The following is a 21,990-nucleotide window of genomic DNA, read 5'->3' on the forward strand; positions in this document are numbered from 1 at the left end:
TACAACCTCAGCTAATTAGTAGGAGCTGGCACATTCTAATTGTCAGTGCTGATTGAGATGAATTTCAACTGCCCTGCTTGCTTTTCAGTACACCTGGTGTGTGTCACTTTTGTCATGTTTCAGTAGACTTCTACTGAAGAAAGACTGGTTTGCTTCTCAGTACTGTTGTAGAATAAACATGTTATGCTGTCTTCATTCTTATTGTCAAGCAATACTTCTTACCAATAAATAGCATATAGAAGATACTAACAAAAAAACCCACCAAAAAACAAACCCCAAAACAGTCTGAGTGTTTTCACTGATGTACATGAATCTCCCAATGCTCTACTGTGGTGCTGTAGGAAAGGGAGAACATGGTAGCTTAGTATCCCGTTTGAGCTGGAAAAGTTGGGGGTTTGTGGGCACTGACACTGGAATTCTGCTAGTGTAGAATTATTTTACACAGTAAATCTGAATTTCTAGTGAAATATATGCATGGGGAGAGATTCAGACTGAAATCCCAGAAGAGTTGGCTGTACTGCTTATGCTTCACTTAAATGGTGAGTGGCCATGTAAGAGGACGAAGCATATACCAAAAGTTCCGATTCTAGTTTGTGATAGACTTTAGTTGCTCCTTTTTGCAGTGTCTGTACTAAAGGAGGTATCTGATACAGTGATATATAATGAATAGTAAAGTGCTTTTTCCTAAATACAAATAGTTTAATGAGATTTCTTTGATATTCTGGGAAGAAAACATTACACAAGTCTAAGTAGTAGAACAGATGTGATTGGCCCTATGGTAAACAGCTTCAGTATGTACCTCATTTCTACAATTACTACTGAATGATAAAAAAATAAGTTTTGACAGAGTGACAACAGAATACTTTTAGCAGCCAAACTGACACTTCTCAATACTTTTTTTTTTCTTCCTTTTCCCCTGCCCCTCAATTTATAAACTCAGTGAGTTGTGTGGCTTCTGAAATTGTGTGTTCTGCACTGTCAGTGATAACATCTGTAGTGTATAGTAGCTGTTTTAAGAGTTGTGGGTTGTGTTTTTTTTTTTTCTTTCCCCTAATGTCACATCAAAACAATGCTTTTGCTTTGGATCAGTATATGAACCTATTTCTGGAATGCAGTCAAGGTGATTAAGGTGATATCTTTCTGGGTGATCTTATCACTATTTTGAGATGCTTAGAATGACTTGTAAATCTGATTGCTTCTTATTCACAAAACAGTTAAGAATCTTTGTAATATGAAAATGAACTGCTTACAAATATACCCCAGACATTTTGCATCTAAGCTTAAAGTAATATGACAAAACGAAGTCTGTTGCAAGATCAATACCTGGAAAAGTGTTTGTGGCTCAAAAGAAGAGGAGGAAATGGGGCAGCATTCCAGGAAGTAGATGTAGCCATTCATACAGATAGAATATGCGGGCTTTGTACTGTGAGTTTATGATTTTTTTTTTTTAAAGCTGTTAATGGCTCTGTGAAATGTGTTCTGTCTTCTGTTACTGGGAATGATGAAAGTTTGAAGTGTTTAAATTTTTCAGCTACAGTAGTGTAGACAAGAGACCTAGAAGTGCAAACTGAAATATGAAGTTAAACGCATAAATTTTTCTGTTGCCTGCAGCTTGCCTGTCAAACTTTCAGCAGCTCTTTCTAAAGGGTCATTGTCAAAATCCACAACTAAGAATGTGTCCTCGTGGTAAGGTTTCTCAAGAAATACCTGCCCAGCATTGTCATATGCAAATAGTTTTGGGGGAGGAGACTAAATAAATGTATTTGTTCATGAAAAGACACATCTCTCCAGTAGGAGGCTGTCGGTTTCTTTCATGTGCAGACAGACTTTTGCAGGCTTTGTAAATGGAGTGAACAACTTCCCTTCAACTTTGTCAGTGTGCAGCTGTAAGCTGTAGCAGCTGGCCTGTAAGGGCCAAAAATGTTTTCATGGTCGTGGTTGGTGTTTCTGTGGTGTAGGATTTCTGTAGCTATGAAAGCTTATGTTAACTGTCACTGTTATACAGGAAAACTTTTGATTATTCTATAAACGCATAAATATTTTTTCTTAGTGGGATGTTACTGTATGTAGTGCAGCTGTTCTGGGCATATTTGAGAGGGATTTAACAGTTTTCCTCTTAAATTTCGTCAAAGTATTTTCTTTCAATATTCTCTCTTCCTCTCTTGTCTGCTTCCATTTTGTGGTTAGTAGGCATGAGCCTCTATGGAGATTTTTATGAAAACAAGTTCTTCAGCCATCATCCTGGGAAAGATCTTGATATGTTGCCTCAAATGGCTGCAGCACCTGCTGACATGTGTTTAGTTCTGCAGGGGTAACATGGACAAAAGGATTGGGGCTGAGATCAGTTTAAGCAGATAGAAGTCACAAGATGCTGTCCTGATTTAAACTAAAGCAAAACACTTAATGATTGTGTGGAATTTTTAATAAAGAAATGTTTGTATTGGTTCTGTGCTTTTTTTTGTTTATAGTTTGCCTAAGCTTCCTCTGAGAAGCATATAATGAAAAAGGCAAAATGCCAGAAACACCTTGGTGAATGTGAATACTAATTTTTCTGCAGTTATATTTGGCTAAACCCTCTTGCTCATTGTAACCTGTTTTTCTACTGCTTGTCTTGTGTCTTGCTATTGATTTTCGCAAAAATTAAAGGTAATTAATCTGACTTTTTCTTCCAGTTCATAACTGGACTCAAGAGGACACTCTTCAGTGGCTGTCGGAATTTGTTGAACTGCCCCAGTATGAAAAGAATTTTAGAGATAGCAATGTCAATGGAACAACACTTCCCAGGTGAACGTTTCTTCTGGATTAGTTTCAACTAATTCCCTGTAGGTTACTGCTTTAGTCTTTATGTGGGAACAACTATGTGAGCCTAAAGTCAAACAAGATACAGTCAAATGCAAGGGGAGAGTAGCATCCTTGCAGTTTTTAAAAGTTGGCTGCTTTCTTTATTTATTTTTTTCCTGCCAAAATAACTCAAAATATAAACACTGCTTCTTTTGTTTTTGCTTTGTTTCTTGCTGTTGAAGCTTTTATCGATGGACACAATTCTGTACAGTAGTGAACTTCCTTTTGAACAATTTCCAATCTGTTGTATGGTTATACCTCAAACTACCTGTAGAACCCCCTTTGAGCATAACTACTAAATTTGAATATTGTGTGTATTTTAGAGAGTTGTCACAAGTCTTCAAATATGCATTTACTGCTAACTATGCTAGATGGATTTGTTTTATTCTTACAGAAAGACAGAAATAGGGAAATGATTTATTGTTCTTCCTTTGCCATATGCTGATATGCTTTTTTTTAATAGCACTGTTGTCATTGTATTATATCTGTCACTAATTACAGAACTATAACCTATATAACTGTGGGAAATGCTATTGATGTATTTCTTTCCATAGACTGGTTTTGATGGTAGCTTCTGGAATAGGTAACATTCTGTCTTATCATTAACAGGATAGCAGTAAATGAACATGCTTTCATGATCTCTCACTTGAAAATAATTGACCGGAGCCATAGACAGAAGCTTCAGCTTAAAGCACTGGATGTTGTTTTATTTGGACCTCTCACCCGTTAGTATTTTTTTTTTAATGTTTGTTTTTTTTTTGTCTTACCTCTTGTTTGTAAGAATTCAACAGATAGAATTTTCAGTGACACTTGATAGGTAGGACGGCTTGTCTATTTTGTGGATATACTGACAGGCCACTTTGCATGCCTTGTGGAACTGGGCAGTAAATTAGAAAAGATGATCAGGGTGCTGGGATCAGGACAAAGATTCATTTCTGTGTATGAGATTATGTAGAAATTTTAGTATAATGCCATTTGGCAGATCGATGTTGGCTTTTGTGTCACAAGAAGTGTACTCTAAAAGTCTTTTAATGTTTAAATTACACTTGCAGCTAATGTAGCATTCCCTTCTGTATTAGCTTGGACAGTGTAAGCTGGGATGCTGAAATGAGAGGGGACGACCTTACCCAAGGAATTAAAAAAGGAGATGGTAGTGCAAATCCAATGCTAGTGTCTTTTGTACAGACTTAAACTCAAGTGCAGTTAAATTTAATGCAGCATTTTCACATCTGATCCATTTTTAGCATATCCAGACATTTCCATACCACATCACCAGTGGTGTGCATGTTGGGTATTCCTGAACTAGGAAGCCTTTCCAGAGTTTGTTGGTCAGTTTAGAGAGTAGTGAATGAGTTTGCAAGTCAGACCAGATCTGAGCTATATAGATTAAGTCGATTGTATTAGAGCAGAGTTGATTATGCTGTATGCAAAATGCTCTGGAATCCATTTGAAAGGTTGGAGATGGTCTGAGATAAAAAGGATTTTGTTTAGTATCAGTTTTGTCAACTTTTAGGCTCAGGGAGGGGGCAGAGGGGAAGTCCATAGTCTGTTGTCTGTATCAGTGAATTAGCTAATAATCATGTTGTTTTCTGTGCAGGTCCCCCTCACAACTGGATGAAGGATTTTATATTAACAGTTTCTATAGTTATTGGTTTTGGAGGCTGCTGGTTTGCATTTACACAGAACAGGACTTCAAGAGAACATATCACAAAAATGATGAAGGATTTAGAAAGTCTCCAAACAGCAGAGCAAAGCCTTCTTGACTTGCAGGAAAGGTATAAAAACTTAATGTTTATTTGTTCTTTTGTTTTGAGGCTAAATACAAATACAGATCCTTTGCAGTCATAAATTAGTTGCATTCAGCTGCCTTGCTCATCTTCATTTTGCATGGAAATTGTGATTTCAGTGGTGATGGGGTTTTGCATAGAAATTTCTCCTGGATATTTTAGTAGGCCATAGGAAGGTAGAGAATAAGGGTTTTTTAACCTGCAGATTTAGAAGTATGTACTGTTATTTTCGTATAATTATAGTTTACTTTGGAATGCTTAGATACATGGAAAATAAGAATATTTATCCTCCTTTTAAGCTCTTAAGATTGAAGCAGACCTAGGACTGATTACTTTCTACTTTCTGTTGCATATTGGTGTGTGAAAGTTGATAGTCTTCTGTAGTGCAACTGTAACTCAGTTGTCTATAAAGACTTTATATTTTATTACACCTTTAATGAAGGCTCACTTAGAAGTTTGAATGTTTCGTCTGAGATGGATGTCATTTTGTCTGAGATGGATGTCATCTTGTCTGATATAATTGCTGTTGATGCATGAAGCTTGCACAGTCTTTATTATCACAGGCTGGTTGAGGATGGAAGGGACTTCTGGAGGTCATCTTGTCCAACCCTACCTGCTCAAGCAGGATCATGTAGAACAAGTTGCACAGGACCATGTCCAGGCAGCTTTTGAATATGCCCAAGGATGGAGACTATACCACCTCCCTGGGCAACATGTTGCCAATGCTCAGTCACACCCATGATGAAAAAGTGCTTCCTGATGCTCAGACTTCTTGTATTTTAGTTTGTGCCTATTGCCTCTTGCCCTGTTGCTGGAGACATTTTCTTCTGAGAACTGCAACTTTTAACAAATATGCTGTGTATTTTCTCATATTTTTTGTTCAATCGTGAAGGCTTGAGAAAGCACAAGAGGAGAATAGAAATGTTGCTGTGGAAAAGCAAAATCTGGAGCGCAAAATGATGGATGAGATCAATGATGCAAAACGGGAAGCTCATCGCCTGAGGGAGTTGAGGGAGGGAGCTGAATGTGAGCTCAGCAGGCTCAAATATGCAGAGGAAGAACTAGTACAGGTATCTGCAAAATGTTAATGATCTTAGTGTTGACTTTAAATTGGTCCTGGCTTTAACAGATCCTTAGGAATGTTTAAAGCAGCATTTGTCTCATGCTAGATTTGAATGGAAATAGCAATCATGCCATTATCTAGTAAAATAATCCTTAAACCCTAAAAAGACATACTTTGTACATTAACTTATCATAATATTCTTGAATTCGTGGAACAAAATACATATGTACAAAAGCTTTTTTTTCTATCTTGTTAACAGATAAGTTATGATACCTTTGTCTCACTCCTCTTGAGTAGCAATAGATTGGATTTACTGCACTGAATAAAAATGCTGTCTTATAAAAATATTTAAGATCCAAATTAGGGAGTATATATAATAGAAGAAAATATACTTATGTGTAATGGAGTATATGGAAATTCATATGCTGCATTTCAGAAATGCCAGATCTGCGTTCTTGACAGCAATTGGCACACACCAAAGCTCTGTAAAGCCTTAGTATGTTGCTGTGGGTATACAGGTGCTTATATTTCACTTCCTTCTGCTGTCAGTTGTAATGATACTCTTGGTGACACTTTTATTTCTTCTTGATTGTCAGGTTCGCATGGCTTTAAAAAAAGCTGAGAAGGAGTTTGAGCTGAGAAGTAATTGGTCTGTTCCAGAAGCATTGCAGAAGTGGCTTCAATTAACACATGAAGTTGAAGTACAGTATTACAATATCAAAAGACAGCATGCAGAAATGCAATTGGCAATCGCCAAAGATGAGGTAATAATCCTAGCTAAAGATTTTTCTTGATCTGTTGCTAGATATGAGATGGTAAATACAAATTATTCAGATAAATATTTGGGTATTTTTTTCTCCTTTGAGTTGTTGTTTGCGAACTGTCTATATTGCATTTCATCTTGCTTTTCAGGCAGAAAAGATAAAAAAGAAGCGAAGCACTGTATTTGGAACGTTACATGTTGCACATAGCTCCTCCCTGGATGAGGTGGACCATAAAATTCTTGAAGCAAAGTAAGAGTACTACCAGGATGCATATTCTTTTGTGGTTATTCCTATAACAGTGGAATTTTTAGGGGGTTACGGAATTTAGTGTCCAAGTGGTTTTGCGCTTTTAAGTAAATCAGTTTAAAAGATGTTTAAGTGCGAATATTTGGACAATTCTAATTGGGTGTTCTGGTATGCTGGAATGGCTGTACTTGTGTTGCTTTGCTTTATCTTTAAGAGCAGTGTACGTAACTTTAATGTGCGCTTTTCTTCAGGAAAGCACTCTCTGAATTGACAACGTGTTTACGAGAGCGTCTTTATCGATGGCAACAGATTGAGAAGATTTGTGGTTTTCAAATAGCACACAATTCTGGACTACCAAGCTTGACCTCCTCTCTCTACTCTGATCACAGCTGGGTAGTTATGCCTCGAGTTTCCATTCCTCCTTACCCAATCGCAGGGGGAGTTGATGATTTAGATGAAGATACTCCTCCGATAGTTTCACAGTTTTATGGTAAGTGCTGAGCTTGGTAAAAATAAAGGGGAAAAGTTGTGTAGGCATGGGATTTTGAAGGGAGGTTGGAGAAGAGTGCTGAACTCATACAGGATTGGATTAAAGCCAAAAGAACCAGAATTCTATCTAGCATTTCAGATGCATCTTTTGGGACTTAGATGAACTGAAAACTGGGGTTTGCAATAAAGATAACATGAAGAAAAAGTCTTTTTTCTGTTTCAGTGGGGAAGTGAGGGGCAAATCCAGGTAAGGTTTTGAAAGTCTGCTTGTCATGCTTGGATTGCTGCCTAGACAAAAATTTATGAGTAATGCTGAATTTCTGTTAGCACACTTATTCTTTCATATGGAAAGGATGCAGTTCGTCTAGGGTCCCTTGAGCTACCATGGAGATCACACCCTAGAAAGGCTGCGTGCTACATAGCTTTTTAAACATCTTTAGTAGCTGGAAGAAAATCTTGTTGTCTAAGGGAAGCTTTCAGGCAGAATAGTTGTGTTTGGATACAGTGGGTTGTTTGAGTGCATGGCAGAGAGGCCAAGTACTGGAGAGAGGGAAATCCAGCTTTGGTTAAACTATGATCCAAGGATATACACGGGGGATTCAGACCACCCTTGTATCTTGAGTTATTACATCAATACAAGAGCCTGTTTAATGGAAGTTTTGATTAATTGGACTCTACAGGCAAATAAAAAAAGATGCGCTCCCATGTAGCTATTTAAACAAGAAATATCAAGCTGAGGAATGGGTAGGGAAGAAAACTTTGTCATGTGTGTACATTTTTCTTCCAGGGCTGTGATTCTCAGAAGAAATTAGAACTACATTTTAAAATAGCATAAGGAGAATGATTGCCACTTTGCTGGCTTCATTTATTGTGCCTGGAGCACATGTTTTTCTTCTGAATGTAACAAACTTTCTACAGGCTACAATGAAAAGTTCATTAATCCCCCTACAACACTACTTAAAATTGAATGATCTCTGGTTGAAACCACAGGAGTCAAATTATTGTAGGTTAGTTTGCTAAGTTATTCCCATCCTTTAGACAAAAACGACAAATGCACATGAGGAAGGACAGAAGCAAAATGGCTTGTCTCACTCATGAAGCTTCAGGCAAAATGCAACATGCAGACAGGTCAGCTATGAACACAACTGTTTCAGTCTCTTGGACCTAAACCTAAGCCCTAATCTGGGCCTGTTATCTTGCCCCAGTGTCATTGGATCTCAGTACTGACAAAATTGGAAGTCTGTCAGAAAGGCTTCTTTTGTGCTGCAGTAATTGGGATGATGGTTTAAATGGTGTGAAGTAATACAGCTGATTAATCAGTCCTGAGATGAAGAACAAAGGGGGATAAAGAAATAATGTACAAGAGTGGAACAAAATCATGCATGAAGGTGATAGTGAAACTTCCACTTTTCTGCTGATTGATTAGGATACAGCTAATTTCTTAATCTAGTGAGTTTCATTTGTAGTAGACAATTCTAGATGCTAAATTCTCATTGCTGAATCCTTCATAATTTTGTGTATATACACTTACAAGGAACCAAAACGCTTGTGACTTCTTTCAAAATTCACTGATGGTATGATCTTGTTCTTTTTTTAATACGAGTGAGTAGGATGGCATCTGATTTACCTCAACACGTAGTATAAGTTTTCTAAAGGAGTTCTTGCTCTTTTATCTCAGTTCACATTTGCTTTTTGGGGAATATTTTTGTGATGACCAAATCTTATTTTTGACCTGTGACCCCCTGCTTTTTAGGTCAGTGAGGGAGTACATCAGAATCAAATCAGAAGTTTAAGTTACATGACAACTGTCATATTGGGAGTTTTAAACCTGTCTTTTCTGTTCAGCTGGGTAGGAAACAAAATCGAAGTGTTGGTGAAGGTGCAGCTAGTAGCTGTTTTGTGAAAGTTCTGATTTCCTGCACTAAACCAGAATGACAGCCCGACCTTTTCTGAGAGTCCAGGAAGGGAAGCTGTGATCTACCTGATGCTAAACTGGCATCTCCAAACAAAATGAATTTGTCAGGCTAGACATCCTTGTCTACAAAAAATAACCTTTTCAATTTTTTTTTTAGTGTTTGGTAAGCATGTTGAACATCAGGGTAGGTCTGTTTTACCTAAGCAGTAATGCATTCTGTGGGACAGTTTGAGGAGAAGTATGAGAAATCCTGAGGCTCATAACAGCTAGCCTGAAAACAGGTCTGTAGATTTATTTCCATAGAAGTTTTGCTGCCTAATAATATTTTCAAGGAGGAATTGGATTAAGAACATTTTAGTTTGTCACTTCCTGTTAGAAACTTTCCTGATCAAGTCTTGAGTTGCTGTTCCCACTCATTCTTAGTATTTTTGTTTCCAGAACTTCATAGTTAGTCTGGCAAAAGAAAGTGTTACCAAAAAGGAAAATCTTGAGCTAAAAATGAGGTTGAATTCTATATTTTATATGATGTTACGTGAATGAAACTGATCTTCTGCATCTAATGTAACTTTCAGCTAATGCAACCTATTTCATGGCTGTTTGGTTAAGTGTATCTACATTGCAAAACCTTTACATATTCTTTTAAGCTCCAAATTGCCACGCAATTAAAATACAGGATATTGTGTAATATACTGATTTCAGCACTGCTATTTTTAGGTTATAAAGGGTTGGAAGTTTTATTAGAATTTTTCTTTGTTCTCAAGAGAGCATAGTGAGCCAGAGCTTCAGTGCACATGGTCGGAGTAACATTTGGCACGCACAAACTGCTGCAGTTGCATCTTAGTTAGAGCTTCATCTAACTGTAGAACATATAAGGTGATGCCAGTCTTTCTTTAATGTCACTTGGAGGGTTTTGGTTTGCTTTGTCTTTGCCTCAGGGTCCATTGTAAAACCTCCGGGCACACTGGCAAGAAGCAGCAGCTTGTGTCGATCAAGACGCAATGTTGTGTCATCATCTCCACAGTCTCAGCATGCTTTGCACTCCCCTGACCCTGACATCCTTTCTGTGTCAAGTTGTCCAGCTATTTATCGAACTGAAGATGAGGAGGAAGCCATTTACTTCTCTGCTGATAAACAATGGTATGGAGATTAGCAAATAGCACTTGGAAATCTGATAGGATTATTTGAGAGTAACAGTTTAGAATTAGGGGTTGAACCAAGCAAAAAGTTAAAATAATCTGTAGGATAATATAGATTAATATAGTCCACATGGAACAGAGAGAGTTCTTGTCTGGTGTGTGTATGTAAATAGCTAGTATGTCATATACAGTTAAGTAATGTTACAATCCAGGGTGCGCTGAACTAACCCTGATTCTCCATTACAATATGTTACTGGCTTTTACATCTGAAACTAGGATCAAAAGCAATGTCAGCTACTGGGCGAAGAGAAGATGGATGGTAACACAATTCTTACAGCATGTTGAGCGTGTACCTACTCTTGTTACATGGCCTCATAGGAAAAGGTTAAATTCCTTTTGGAAGGAGCAAATGAGCTTGTTGAAAGGTAGGGACACTTGTCCTGAAGAAACTTTTTATATATGATAGGCTTAAATCTCCTCCTTTCATTTTATAACTTTTCTGACTTCACATGCCAGAAAGATAGTTTTTGTTCTTTGAACTGAAATACAAATGACTGATTCTGGGTAGATGCTGCTGCCCACAAAAATGAGATTGCACAATTAACTATCTTAAGTTTAGATAATGAAATGATGCAATGCAAGTTGTGACATAAACTGTTTAACAAAATGGTTTTTGTTAATTAACTAAGAAAAGTGTGGGTGGTGCTTTTAGGCTAATGTTACTGATTCTAAATTAATTTCCTTTTTTAACTGTAGAAAGGAATTAGTAGTTTCAGTTGTGTTTTCTCCTCTCTTTGCTCTGATTCAGGGAAGTACAGGAAACAGGTTCGGAATGTGACTCGTTAAATTCGTCCACTGGAAGGAAGCAGTCTCCTCCAGCAAGTCTTGAGATATACCAGGTGCTTTCTTCTCAGAAAGCATCCCCAGAAGAATGCTCCCTGGAGGAATCATCTACAGGAGACTCCTCTTCTCTAACTGCAGATATTTCTAGGGGCTCTCCTGACTGCGTAGGCATGGCAGAAACTAAGAGCATGATCTTTAGTCCTGCAAGCAAAGTTTATAATGGAATTCTGGAGAAGTCCTGCAGCATGAACCAGCTTTCAGTTGGGATCCCTATCCCAAAACCTCGGCACACCTCTTGTTCTTCAGCCAGCAGTGATACTAAACACAGCCATGAAGCTGCTTCTGTCCCCAGGATAAGTAGCATCCCACAGGACCTCTACCAAAATGGTGAAAAAACCAAAAAGCCATCAAAAATAAAAAGCCTCTTTAAGAAGAAGTGTAAGTGAGGTGGGCAGAAGCCTGTAGTAGTGTTATAGAACTATTTTTTAAATCTTTAGGAATGTGATTCCATTTGAGCATTCCAAACTGGATGCCCTAATGGAATGCTCTGTAGGTCAACTATATTTAACTTCACTGTACTGTCAAAGGTCGTGCCAGCTGTCAATGAGAAATCATTAAAAAGTTCAGACAGTTTACATTCATTTCTCCCTATTTATTTTTTTTTTTATTATTTTGTCTTTCTTAGTGTTTGTTTTGTTAGGGTTTGTTTGGTTTTCCTCTCCCCCCCCCCCCCAAGCTTTAATGGACTAGTAAGCCTTCCTGGGCTTCCCAAAGTTTCTTGTTTACTGGAGCATATTCCTATTGTTCTGTAGAGCTAGGACATTTATCTACTGGACTTTAAGAAAAAATAAAAAGTAGAACTAATGGAATTGCACTACTGTTTTAAAGACTGGAAAAGTCTCTCTACAAATGAAACTGAAAGACTTGTATTTGTCTGAGAAGATGAATCTTTTCACTTTTAGATCTTTTGGGGTTTTTAAGTAGAACTTAGGATTTCTAATTGACTTGATTTCTGGAAATGGAAATGCCATGCTTTTGTTATGGGAAGCTTTGTTAGATGCATTTATTGTTAGAATGGTTCAAGTCCTGCTGTAAAGATCATGCTTTTCCCAGGACTTTCACTGTGATTTTTGCTTCACTGCGGGCTGTATGACAAAAAAAAAAATATGGTAATTTAACAAGAGAAGAGGCTCTTGATTCCTTATGCAAGTGATGGATATGGATCTCGACTGAGGACTGAAAATATTCACCCTCTTCAAATGAGGAGGGGGGATAGTAGCTTTAGTTTACAGACTGACAGACAACGGACATTTGGTTTGTAAAAGTTTGTATTGTGGCAAAGATAATAAATTGGAAACATTGTGTTTGTGATTGTTCTAATTTTAGCTGATACTCGTTTCAGAGGTCCTGCTAATTGAAAGCTGTTGCAGGCTACATTGCTTATGCTTTCTGCTGTGTGTAAGGTGTTATATTTTTTTGGATTAGCTATTAATGTCTTAATGTCCTCCTTTTGTAAGATTTCGTACACTTTATTTTTGTATAGTTTGAAGATTCAGCTGTTCAGACATGTCTGAAGTAAATGGTATAATTTTATAATGCACACTGTTACACTAACTCATAATTTTAGATATGTAGGTGAGGCTTGACACACTTCAGATGAATTTTTATGTTAAGCTTTTATAGGGAGAGAAGAAATTAGTAGGAGGTAATAAGGAAGCCTTCTTAGAGCAACAGTAGCTACTTGTTCAGAATCATTTTTATTTTTTTTAACAGTTGGAGACAACAAATGTACTGCTTGAGTAACAGTGCCTTTATTGAGTCTGTTTGAAAATACTAATACCGAGCATAGATTTCTTTCGAGGTACATTCCAAAGAAATACTTCTTGCTCTAGTGAACACAAACAATTTACCCAGTGATGGCTAAATGGTTTCATCTCTTCCACAATAACAGGTGCCACTGCCAGGGACCTGTGATTAGGGGTTCTCTTCTTGCCAATATGTACATGCTGTACTGTATGAAAGAATTAATTCACTGACTGCCTGTTTCTTTTTCTAGTAAGGAGCTTTCAAAAACTGTAGCTAATTGGAGTCAAGTGATGTCTTTTCTGTCATTTTCTACTGAGGTTCCACTGTACATAACTGATGTATTAGTTTTGTCCTCAAGAAGTGGTGGTGATGTTAACAGATGCATTTACTGCAGCTCATGGCTAGAAGAGAGTTAGAAAATGGGATGGAAGCCTCACATGTGCAAATACCTTAAAAGTCCTGGTACATTCATCAGTTCCTTAACAGAACAGAAAGAATCCAGAGCTTTATTGTTGAGAAATGGTTGTATGTCATCTATACAGAAATGCGTAGGAGGAATCAGCTGTTTGGTAAAGTTAGGAAAGGACAAACAGAAATGGGATATTGTTCCATTATGATATAAAGCATCAGATTGAACAGCTATAGCTGCAAAAAAATAATCACAAGGTAACAGTTGCCTCAAAGTTTGTACACTCTGTTCATGGTAGATAAAAAAAGGAAACAATACAGAAAGGTATGGAACTTATTTTACCTCCTAAACAGCATGGTGAAGGCTGCTACCAGAAAAGTGTTTAACTTTGATGTCTGCGTCTGAGAAGGCTATAGCAAAAACTTGAGTTTAAAGTAAGGTCTGGGGTTGGATGGTTAATCTTGCAGTGTGAATTTTGAGGAACTCTGCCTCTGTCATTATCAGATGAAACTTAAGAGTGTATATTTACACATGAGAAAAGAAAATCTGGTACTGAGGAGTGGGAGGACAGCACTTCTCAATCCTGATGTCAAAGCCAGGCAAGCTTAAATGCTGAGGAGCCAAAACAGACAAATTCAGCTTTCTGTAGTAAGCGTACCAAAAAATGATACAGTGGAGGTGTTGGACTCTTCATTGGCTTGAGTTTAAGTGTTAAGTAATTTAACTACCTTCTGGAAAAAAAAAACCCAACTGTTTATCCCCAGCTATTCTGTAACTTATAGCTACTTCTTAATAAATATTATAGAGCTAATAGCTTAAGTTACTATGATCAGAAGTGTTGAGTATTGTATGTTGGAGCACAAACTGTAATTTTAATTTAATAGATTTGGAATAATTTTTATTATTTTAATAGACCCTTTGCACATCTTGACACCTAAATTTGCCCACAGTTTAAGTGACTTGCATTGTTCTTATTGTGGCTTCTGTAGAAATGCTGATCTTTAAGCTGCTAGCATCCTTTTGCTAAGGTATGCTGAGAGCACTGGCTCGGGTACATCCTCAGTGGCAAACATCAAATCCAGTGTTAATTTTGAAGTACCTGGTATGTCAACATCTCAGAAGTGAAAGGATGTCCTTCAAAAGGTCGTCTGTTTTTCCCCAATTGCTTAATGGTGTAAACTGGCTGGCAGACAGTCCAGCCAGCATTCCAACCAGTAGGATTTCTGTAAGTCATGTCAGTCGTTCAAGACAATCATCTAGTGTCATCAGCTTTGAATGGCTGAGGACTCTTTTTTTGAGCTTGTATAGCTAAAATCCACATTCTATTTTAAATTCTCTAGTATATATCGGAATATGAGGATCTCTGCTTTCTTAAACAATTTATTTTTTTTTTTTTTTAGTTCTTTGTCAGGACAGCAGCCCCTTTGTGGAAACTGCCTAAAAGGTTTCTCTGTGAAGAGGTTGTTTTTTAACTCTTTAACCTGTAAAAGGAAGAAGTATCAAGTGTGTGGTTCTATATGAAGATGACACCAATTCTTCCAAAACTGAATAAACCCAAACCTTTCCCCCAGTTCTTACAAAAGCTGTGTGGCACTTTTTTTTTTGTCAAATAAAAATTTCAGGAAAGGCATTTCTGGTTGCCATTGGGAATGCATTTGATCAGCTTACAAACTTGGAGATTGAACCAGTTGATTCTTCTTCCCTTTTCAGTGACTGAATTTAGAATTGCACATTGGCAGTTCCAGACATATGTCAACTTTTCTTTCCTCACTTCACTTGTACCTAGGTAGCAGATTACCATCCACTTTTTGATGGGCAGTTTGCTGAAAGAGGGAAGATTTTTCCATCATAGTCAACGTAATAATGTTATAGTAAGAATACAGTTCCTCATTTGGAAGCCTTGAAGATAGTGAAGGCAGGGATGCTTGACTTGAGTTTTCTTAGCATATGTATGGATGCCAGCTTGAGTTAGGCATTAATTTATGGCTGATCAGAAGCCTACAAGATAAAATCAATTAGAAATTGAAGCTTCCAAAATTTTTCCTTTTTTCTTTCCAGTATATGGAAGAACAGCATGCAGAGGAGGGAGATGAGCTCTAATTAGCATTTCTTACACCACCAGCTTTTAGAACTTCATGAAAGTTTCATTCCATTTCCAAGATACATTGCTGGAGGGGGATTACTACCTTATTTTTACAATGTATGCATTTACTTACAAGCAAGGGAGAAGAAGGTAAATAAACTGAATGCTTTTGTTTGTTTGTTTTAAAGCCAAATAGAGGACTTGGTTGTTGGAAGTCTTTAGCATATGCTCATCTGCTTGTACAATATGTTAAGTAGGTTGAGCACAGTTTTCTAATCTATTCTGGTTGCACTGACTAAAGTGATGCATTACTATCTCATATTTGAAACACTGGTTGCTCTGAATTGCTGTAGGCATTTTGATCGTGGATGTTGCACTGAACAATGTTTAAGCCTAGTAAGGCTGTTTGATTCCAAGTGCTGATAAACTTTTCTACTAGTGACTTAGATGTTGATATAACTAGTAACCAAAGAAAGGCTTTTACCAGTAGTTTGACTGCTTGACAGCATATAAATGTTTAGGAAACCATTCTTTGAGGCTTCAGTAGCAGTTCAACAGTGTCATACACATTTTCAACATCTAGCTTTCCCTTCCAGCTCTTTAGTGATGGTGGTGATCTGAACCTCCACTTACTCTTCTCTTGCATAAACAGAATGTACTGATTCATATAAATTGTAACAATATTAACCTTTAAACTGTTGTTCCCAGTTGCTCTTGCATTTGACGTTACTTAAGCAAGATGGCTTTTCTTAAACAGTCCACTTCAGTCTTTCAGAATAACATTCATTTGCGTTACCTTTTTTTCTCTACAACTTTGAATCTCAAGTTTACAAAACTGTGTGTTCTGTGTATCTAATGCTTCACTGAAATTAGAGCAGAACTAATTTATGCTTAGATGTTAAGGAAAGCACAGTTGAGCAGGGTAAAAGGAAATTCCTCTTGCTCTTTGCAGTCGATGAAAAGGAATTTGGAGGTTTTTTTGCCTGTTCCTGAGTCAGATGACTGAGGAATTCTCATGACTTACATAGCTGGAGATGAGAGATACATTTAATCTCAGAGCTTTCAGATCAGTAACTCTTCATCCAAGAGAAAAAAACAAAGAAACCCCCAAACAAAACAACCTTTCTTTTTTAGATGTGCCTTGCAGAGTGTTACCTTCATATTTTTACTATATTTTTGAGCCCACATTAAATTCAGTAGTTACAGCACGAAGTTATGTGATTGCCAGACCTCAGAGCAGTTTCAGATAATGATTTTAGTAGTGTGTCTTAAAGTCAGTTTTGGTTTAATATGTGGTAAAGACATCTGAATTAAGACTTTCTCCTTTACATTCCTTTTATTTTAATTCAGTCCAATCCAGTTCTTTGTGATCCTTCTACTGTTAAAAAATAAACAGGTACTGATAGTTGATTTATGCTCATGTCTAGAGTACAGTAGCTTTTTTTTTTTTAGCAAAGAATTACAAATGGAAAATGGTAGATGGTTTTTACAGTATCCAACCATGCTCTAGTCTTGAGAAACACTGCTGTACTCCAGTTGCACTAGGTAGAGCACTGACTGATGCAATTTCTGTGTGAGTGGTTAAGTTATCCTTCTTAAATTCTCCTTTGTTCTTTGTATCTTGATGCTGCACAATTATTTTCAGACTTGAATTAGTTTAAAATTAAGGTCAGTATGTCCATCCCTATGAAAGTCAGTCTTCAGTTGTCAGCCGTTAGTCCATTCTTACTGAAATTAAAATATTAAATATTTGTACTAGCTTATTAGCTTGTTTGGTGGTAGAGTAGGTTCCTGAAAGTTTTCAGATGGAAGACAGAGAACTTGAAGTAAGCCAGGTAACCTATGTTCTTTATCAGCTTTCATATCCATCTCCCAGCAAGACCAAGTCTCCCCATGGAATGTAGATGTACTTCTTGCTTGGAACCTTGTAGTTAATTACATTTGGCTATATAATTCTAATAATTTGCATGTGCTTTGTGCTTGCTTGCTTTTCAATAGCTTACAAAAGCTATAGGAGATCTTGAGGGTTTGTTAAAAAAAACAACAAACACATTTATGTAAAAAAATAAAAATAAAAAAAAGGACTGGCAAATGTGCCAGGCTCTGACCTGCGTAGAATCAACAAGGATCCCAGCTTTTTATCTGCAAGAATCGTTTAAATAGTTCTTAATGAAATGAATTGGGTAGCATGGGTGTTTTCACATTGCTGTCCTCCAAGCAACAAAAAGAATTAAAATACCCTACATTTTAGCAAGGTTGTTTGGGAGATGCCTTGCCGTGTTTTTATTTTTAATTTAAATAACATTTTGTAGTGCGTGTTCAGCACATTAATGCCTGACTTAAAAGACTACCAGAATTTGAATGGCTTGCATTGTTTCCTTTAATTACAGCTATACAAAAATGTAGATACTTACATAAATCCCATCATGGGATCTAGGTATGTTTCAATGACATAACAAGAAGAGGACCAAGACAAGTAAATATGTGCACAGCTTAAATCTATCTTAAGATGCTTTACTGTTCTGGGAAGAGATGTCCTTCTTCATGCAGATTCTGCTCTTCCTCTAATTGCTCTTAGCTTCTGTTTGTTTTCATTAGTTGAACTAAAACAAGAAACAAAGCCCTCAGACTGACTATTTCCTGTCTCTATAATATATACACGCTGTACTTGCTTTTAACCTCATCTACTGCATGTTGTTAATGCTGTACACAAAATGCAGTTGGAGTATTTCTTTGTTGTACAGCATGATGCATTTCATTCCCCTTTCTAGTTTACCTCCCATTAGCTATATATTGCTTTACAACTGGAAAAAAAAGAGTTTCTGGGAATTGAATCTGTTTGCATTTAAAAATATTTTTTTTTTCCTGTGAGTCTTGAGAAATGTCCTGCTTGGAGAGTCTGAGACAGTATTTTCCTGTGTTTATTCATGTTACTTTGCCTTATTTTATAAGTGGATATTGATTTCTGATGTGTTGTTACACTTAATGTTTAATAAATCTGACTTCCATTTTGAAAAGTGAAACTGTGTTAATGAAAATGTTATGTAATGTTACCTGATCGTAGAGTGTTCCCAGAGTATGTAAACTTTGATTGTTACTTACTAAAACCAAAGAAATCATGAGATAAATTTTCTTTGTTCTGCTTAGGATTCTGGCCAATATTTATTTGTTTCATGGCATTGAAACTTGACAGCAATATTACTGGGAAGGCACATGTAGAGACAGTTTTGTCAGCTAGGGTGCTACAGTTAGGCTTGGAAATCCCCAGTCTTAGTGGTTGTGCTTGAAATAACCTGTCTGAGCTTAAGTTGCTTCATATTTTCATGATACGGGATTTTGTGGGTTTTCTATCAAACAAGGTGAAAAGTCGTTCCAAATGACTGTTGGATTAATGCATAGCCTTGTGATTTTGACTATGACGATTAGTTTGAGAACCTGGGGCTCTCTAAAAAAAAAATAAAAAATCAACTCTGAGAAGGAAGAAGCATTAGGGATACATCAGGAAGAGCTTTTTAAAAAGGGCTTATCTTGTAACCTAAAGTTGAACCTATGCAAGGATGACAAGACTGCGGTGAGATAAAGGAGTGACAGTACAAGTGTGGACCATGGGATCAATGTGATTTATGTTTAAAGAACTTAGAGTGCAAAATAATTTTCTTCTAAATAGAAATAGGGTATGGGGAATTGAATCTGTATATAAATTATTTTCAGTTGTAGTTGTCTAATACAGCTCTCTTCAGAAGCAATAACTTGGTGTGAGTTGGTCACTTGTTTCCCTTGGAACTGTTAGTGTCCTTGATTAAAGAGTGTTATCTGTTTGTCAGTGGAAAAAAGTGTAAAGACTGGCAAAGCCTAAATTAGCTCTGCTTATTCAGAAATCTAAATACCTTCCTGTTGGAGACCTACTATTAATTTCTACTGCAAGTTTAAATTGAGCTATTATAGCACAGCTTATAAGAAATGTCTACTGCAAGACTGGGCACCCAAGTAAGTGGAACACAAAGCATTCTAATCCCATGGGATATTACTGAGCTTTGGTTAATTAACCTCTGCAAACTGGTATTCTGTCACTGAAGTATTTTTTTCTTCTAGATGAACTGCTTTTGATTACTACTGAATTAAAGTTCCTCACCCTGCCAAATTTAGGCTTTTAAACTGATAGTTTCACCAATTCCACTGGGCAATGACATTGCATGTGCAATTCTGTAGCATCCTGCTTTTGCAGTCTGTGAAGAGTGTGGATTAGTGTTGAAATGGAACAGGTAATCTCTTGTCCTTTGGGTGTTGAGCTTTTCCTAGAGATAGAGTGCTCTTGATTAAACTGGTTCTGGGTCAGTTTTTCTAAAGGTCTCCCTTCCTCTGATCTTTTTGACTGCCTTTGAAGGATGTGCTAAGGATCTGCTAATGCAGCTATACAGCAGAAAATATTTATTTATCAAGGAATTTATCTGTATTCAAAGTAATGTCTAGCTGAGCTCCCTATATGCTAATGCAGCTATGCAGCAGAAAATATTTATCAAGGAATTTGTCTGTTTTCAAAGTAATGTCTAGCTGAGCTCCCTGTCAGCTTAATGCTGCAATACTTGTCTGCTTCAATCCTGTGTCTCTCCTACTTCTGTATTTAAAAATATCGCTTTTTCCCCAGTGTTTCCAAGAGTAAGTTAGCTAGTTAAGTTCTGAAGGCTGGGGTTTGTTCTAAAAGGCCTTATCTGTCAGCTAGTGGCTGATAATATTCCGGTAGTAATTTATGAACTTTATGCTGGATTTTCTATTTGTCTTGTATACTGCTCACGTCTTGCAAAGCCACTTATCCTCCAGTTTTTCTCATTGGTTTTATAAAGAAGAGGCTTAGCAATAGGAAAATATTTCAGAAATTGGAAGTCACAATTACAGCACATGGGTGAAAGCATGTGAATACATGTGTGGGTGAAGAAAGAGGCTGGGGACAGGGGCACAGGAGAATTTACCGTTATTTGTCTGTGCTCTGAAATGCAGGGGTGTGGAGGAATGATGGATTGATTATAAAGATGAGGCATATGAGAGGGAAGTTTGAACACAGCCTGTGTAATTACTGAAGTGCCTACTCCCCCCCCCCCCCCCCCATGCTCCTGAAAATACTTCTGTTTTTAAGGTGTAGAGATAAAATCCTAAAGAGGAGTGTAAATTAAAATACTGCTGGTGTGTGTATGGAAAGGGGGGATCCATTCCACTTTCTACTCAACTTATAGAATGTGTTAATCTTTTGTAGCAATTTTAGGTAAAATAGTTTGAGAAGAATAAACCATCAGAAATTACTTTGGATACGCCTTTGGAGATAGCATGTTATCTGCTAGGAATGCTCCAAGATAGATGACTATACTAAATCTCTACAAGGAAAAAAAAAAAACAAAAACAACGATAACCAGAACCTGTGGTGTTTAAAAGTATTTTCATTTTATGCTGTTGCCTAGTTAGAGCATATAATAGTCTGAATAAGTGTCAGAGATTTTGATTAATTTCTGTTCAGGATAGAAGAAGCATCAGAGTCATAGAAAAAAACACTTGAGTTTTGATGAAAGTTGATAGAAGTTAATGCATTGCCAGTATCTAACAAATAAAGTGCTTCTGAATGTGGACTTTTTCTGATGAAGTCCATGACACTTTAAAAAGACTTTGCATTCATGTGTCTAGGTGTTGCTGAATTGTTCAGCCAAAGGGGTGCTTTAACTGTAGTTTCAGCTTCAGTGTACTTCAGATTTGTAAACAGCAAATCCTCCAAATTTAATATGTAGAAGTAAAAAAACCCAAACAACCTAAGCCCAAAACCCTGTTGAGAAAATGCAAATAAAAGAATGCAGTCTTTTAATACAAGTTTTCTTGTGTAAAAGAGCTAAATATAATGTGTGTTGGTGATCATAATTTCTTTTGATACGCTGCTCAACCCATCACTCCCAATGTCTGCCTCAACAGGAAGTTATATTTTGTAGTAAATCTGACTTTTTGTCTTGTGTAATACAAAGAAAAGGCTGCTGTGCAGAGCAGCCCTTAAGTGTACTTATGCAACCTCCATTGTCTAAATCAGGCCTGGGATACTCCTGCTGCTTTGCTGTTGTCAGTGTATCTCCTCATGTTACAGGCAAACCTAAGTTTTATTTTTGGCAAGTTTAAAGTTTTTTATTGGAGATTTTTTTTTAAGTTTAGTAGTCAAGCCTGGAATACTTAATTCCTCAAGGTCTGTTCAGAGCTACTGGGCATTGCTAGGCATCATGTGTATGCGGCAACTACTGTAGTTACTCAGTGCCATTGCTAATATTAGGGTGCCATAGGCAAGTAAACTAGTTGAGGCTCTGCAAGGAGTAGAGAAAATTCTAATTCACCAAAATATTGAAGCTTTTTCTGTCTAAATCATGTAAATATTAATTAAGTAAAAGCCTTGAAGGAGCTCTAGTTACTGCAGTCTTGAAGCTGGTTATTTTCTTGAAAAGAAAAAGATCAGTATTACTTTGTCCTTCAATATCCCAAAGTAGTATGGATAAAGGAAAACACAGTAGTTTCTCCTTCAAAGGGCTGTAAAAGAAGGTGCTCATGGCAAAGCAGTCAAGCTAAGAAACTAAAGGGAGTAATATGCT

General features: G+C 37.0%; 1 protein-coding gene across 4 annotated transcripts in view; it reads left to right on the forward strand.

The window, feature by feature from the left end:
- The window catches only part of STIM2 (stromal interaction molecule 2), a 62,342-nt gene extending 50,617 nt beyond the window's left edge, over positions 1-11,725 (forward strand). For 3 of the 4 annotated variants that reach the window (XM_061379959.1, XM_061379963.1, XM_061379961.1), the window contains 9 exons: positions 2,673-2,784; positions 3,451-3,566; positions 4,439-4,616; positions 5,521-5,698; positions 6,288-6,455; positions 6,604-6,704; positions 6,953-7,191; positions 10,041-10,242; positions 11,050-11,725. In XM_061379959.1, the coding sequence (XP_061235943.1) occupies positions 2,673-2,784; positions 3,451-3,566; positions 4,439-4,616; positions 5,521-5,698; positions 6,288-6,455; positions 6,604-6,704; positions 6,953-7,191; positions 10,041-10,242; positions 11,050-11,530 (1,775 nt within the window). In that variant the 3' untranslated portion in view covers positions 11,531-11,725. Of the gene's footprint in view, positions 1-2,672; positions 2,785-3,450; positions 3,567-4,438; positions 4,617-5,520; positions 5,699-6,287; positions 6,456-6,603; positions 6,705-6,952; positions 7,192-10,040; positions 10,243-10,517; positions 10,667-11,049 lie in introns of all 4 variants that reach the window. The other variant, XM_061379962.1, reaches the window with a different exon arrangement.
- Positions 11,726-21,990: the final 10,265 nt, after the last annotated feature.

Source organism: Neopsephotus bourkii, unplaced genomic scaffold (genome assembly GCF_033783945.1).
Source record: "Neopsephotus bourkii isolate Nb327-2 ecotype Australia unplaced genomic scaffold, CSIRO-AGI_Nbou_v1 NB_1780, whole genome shotgun sequence".
NCBI lineage: Eukaryota > Metazoa > Chordata > Aves > Psittaciformes > Psittacidae > Neopsephotus > Neopsephotus bourkii.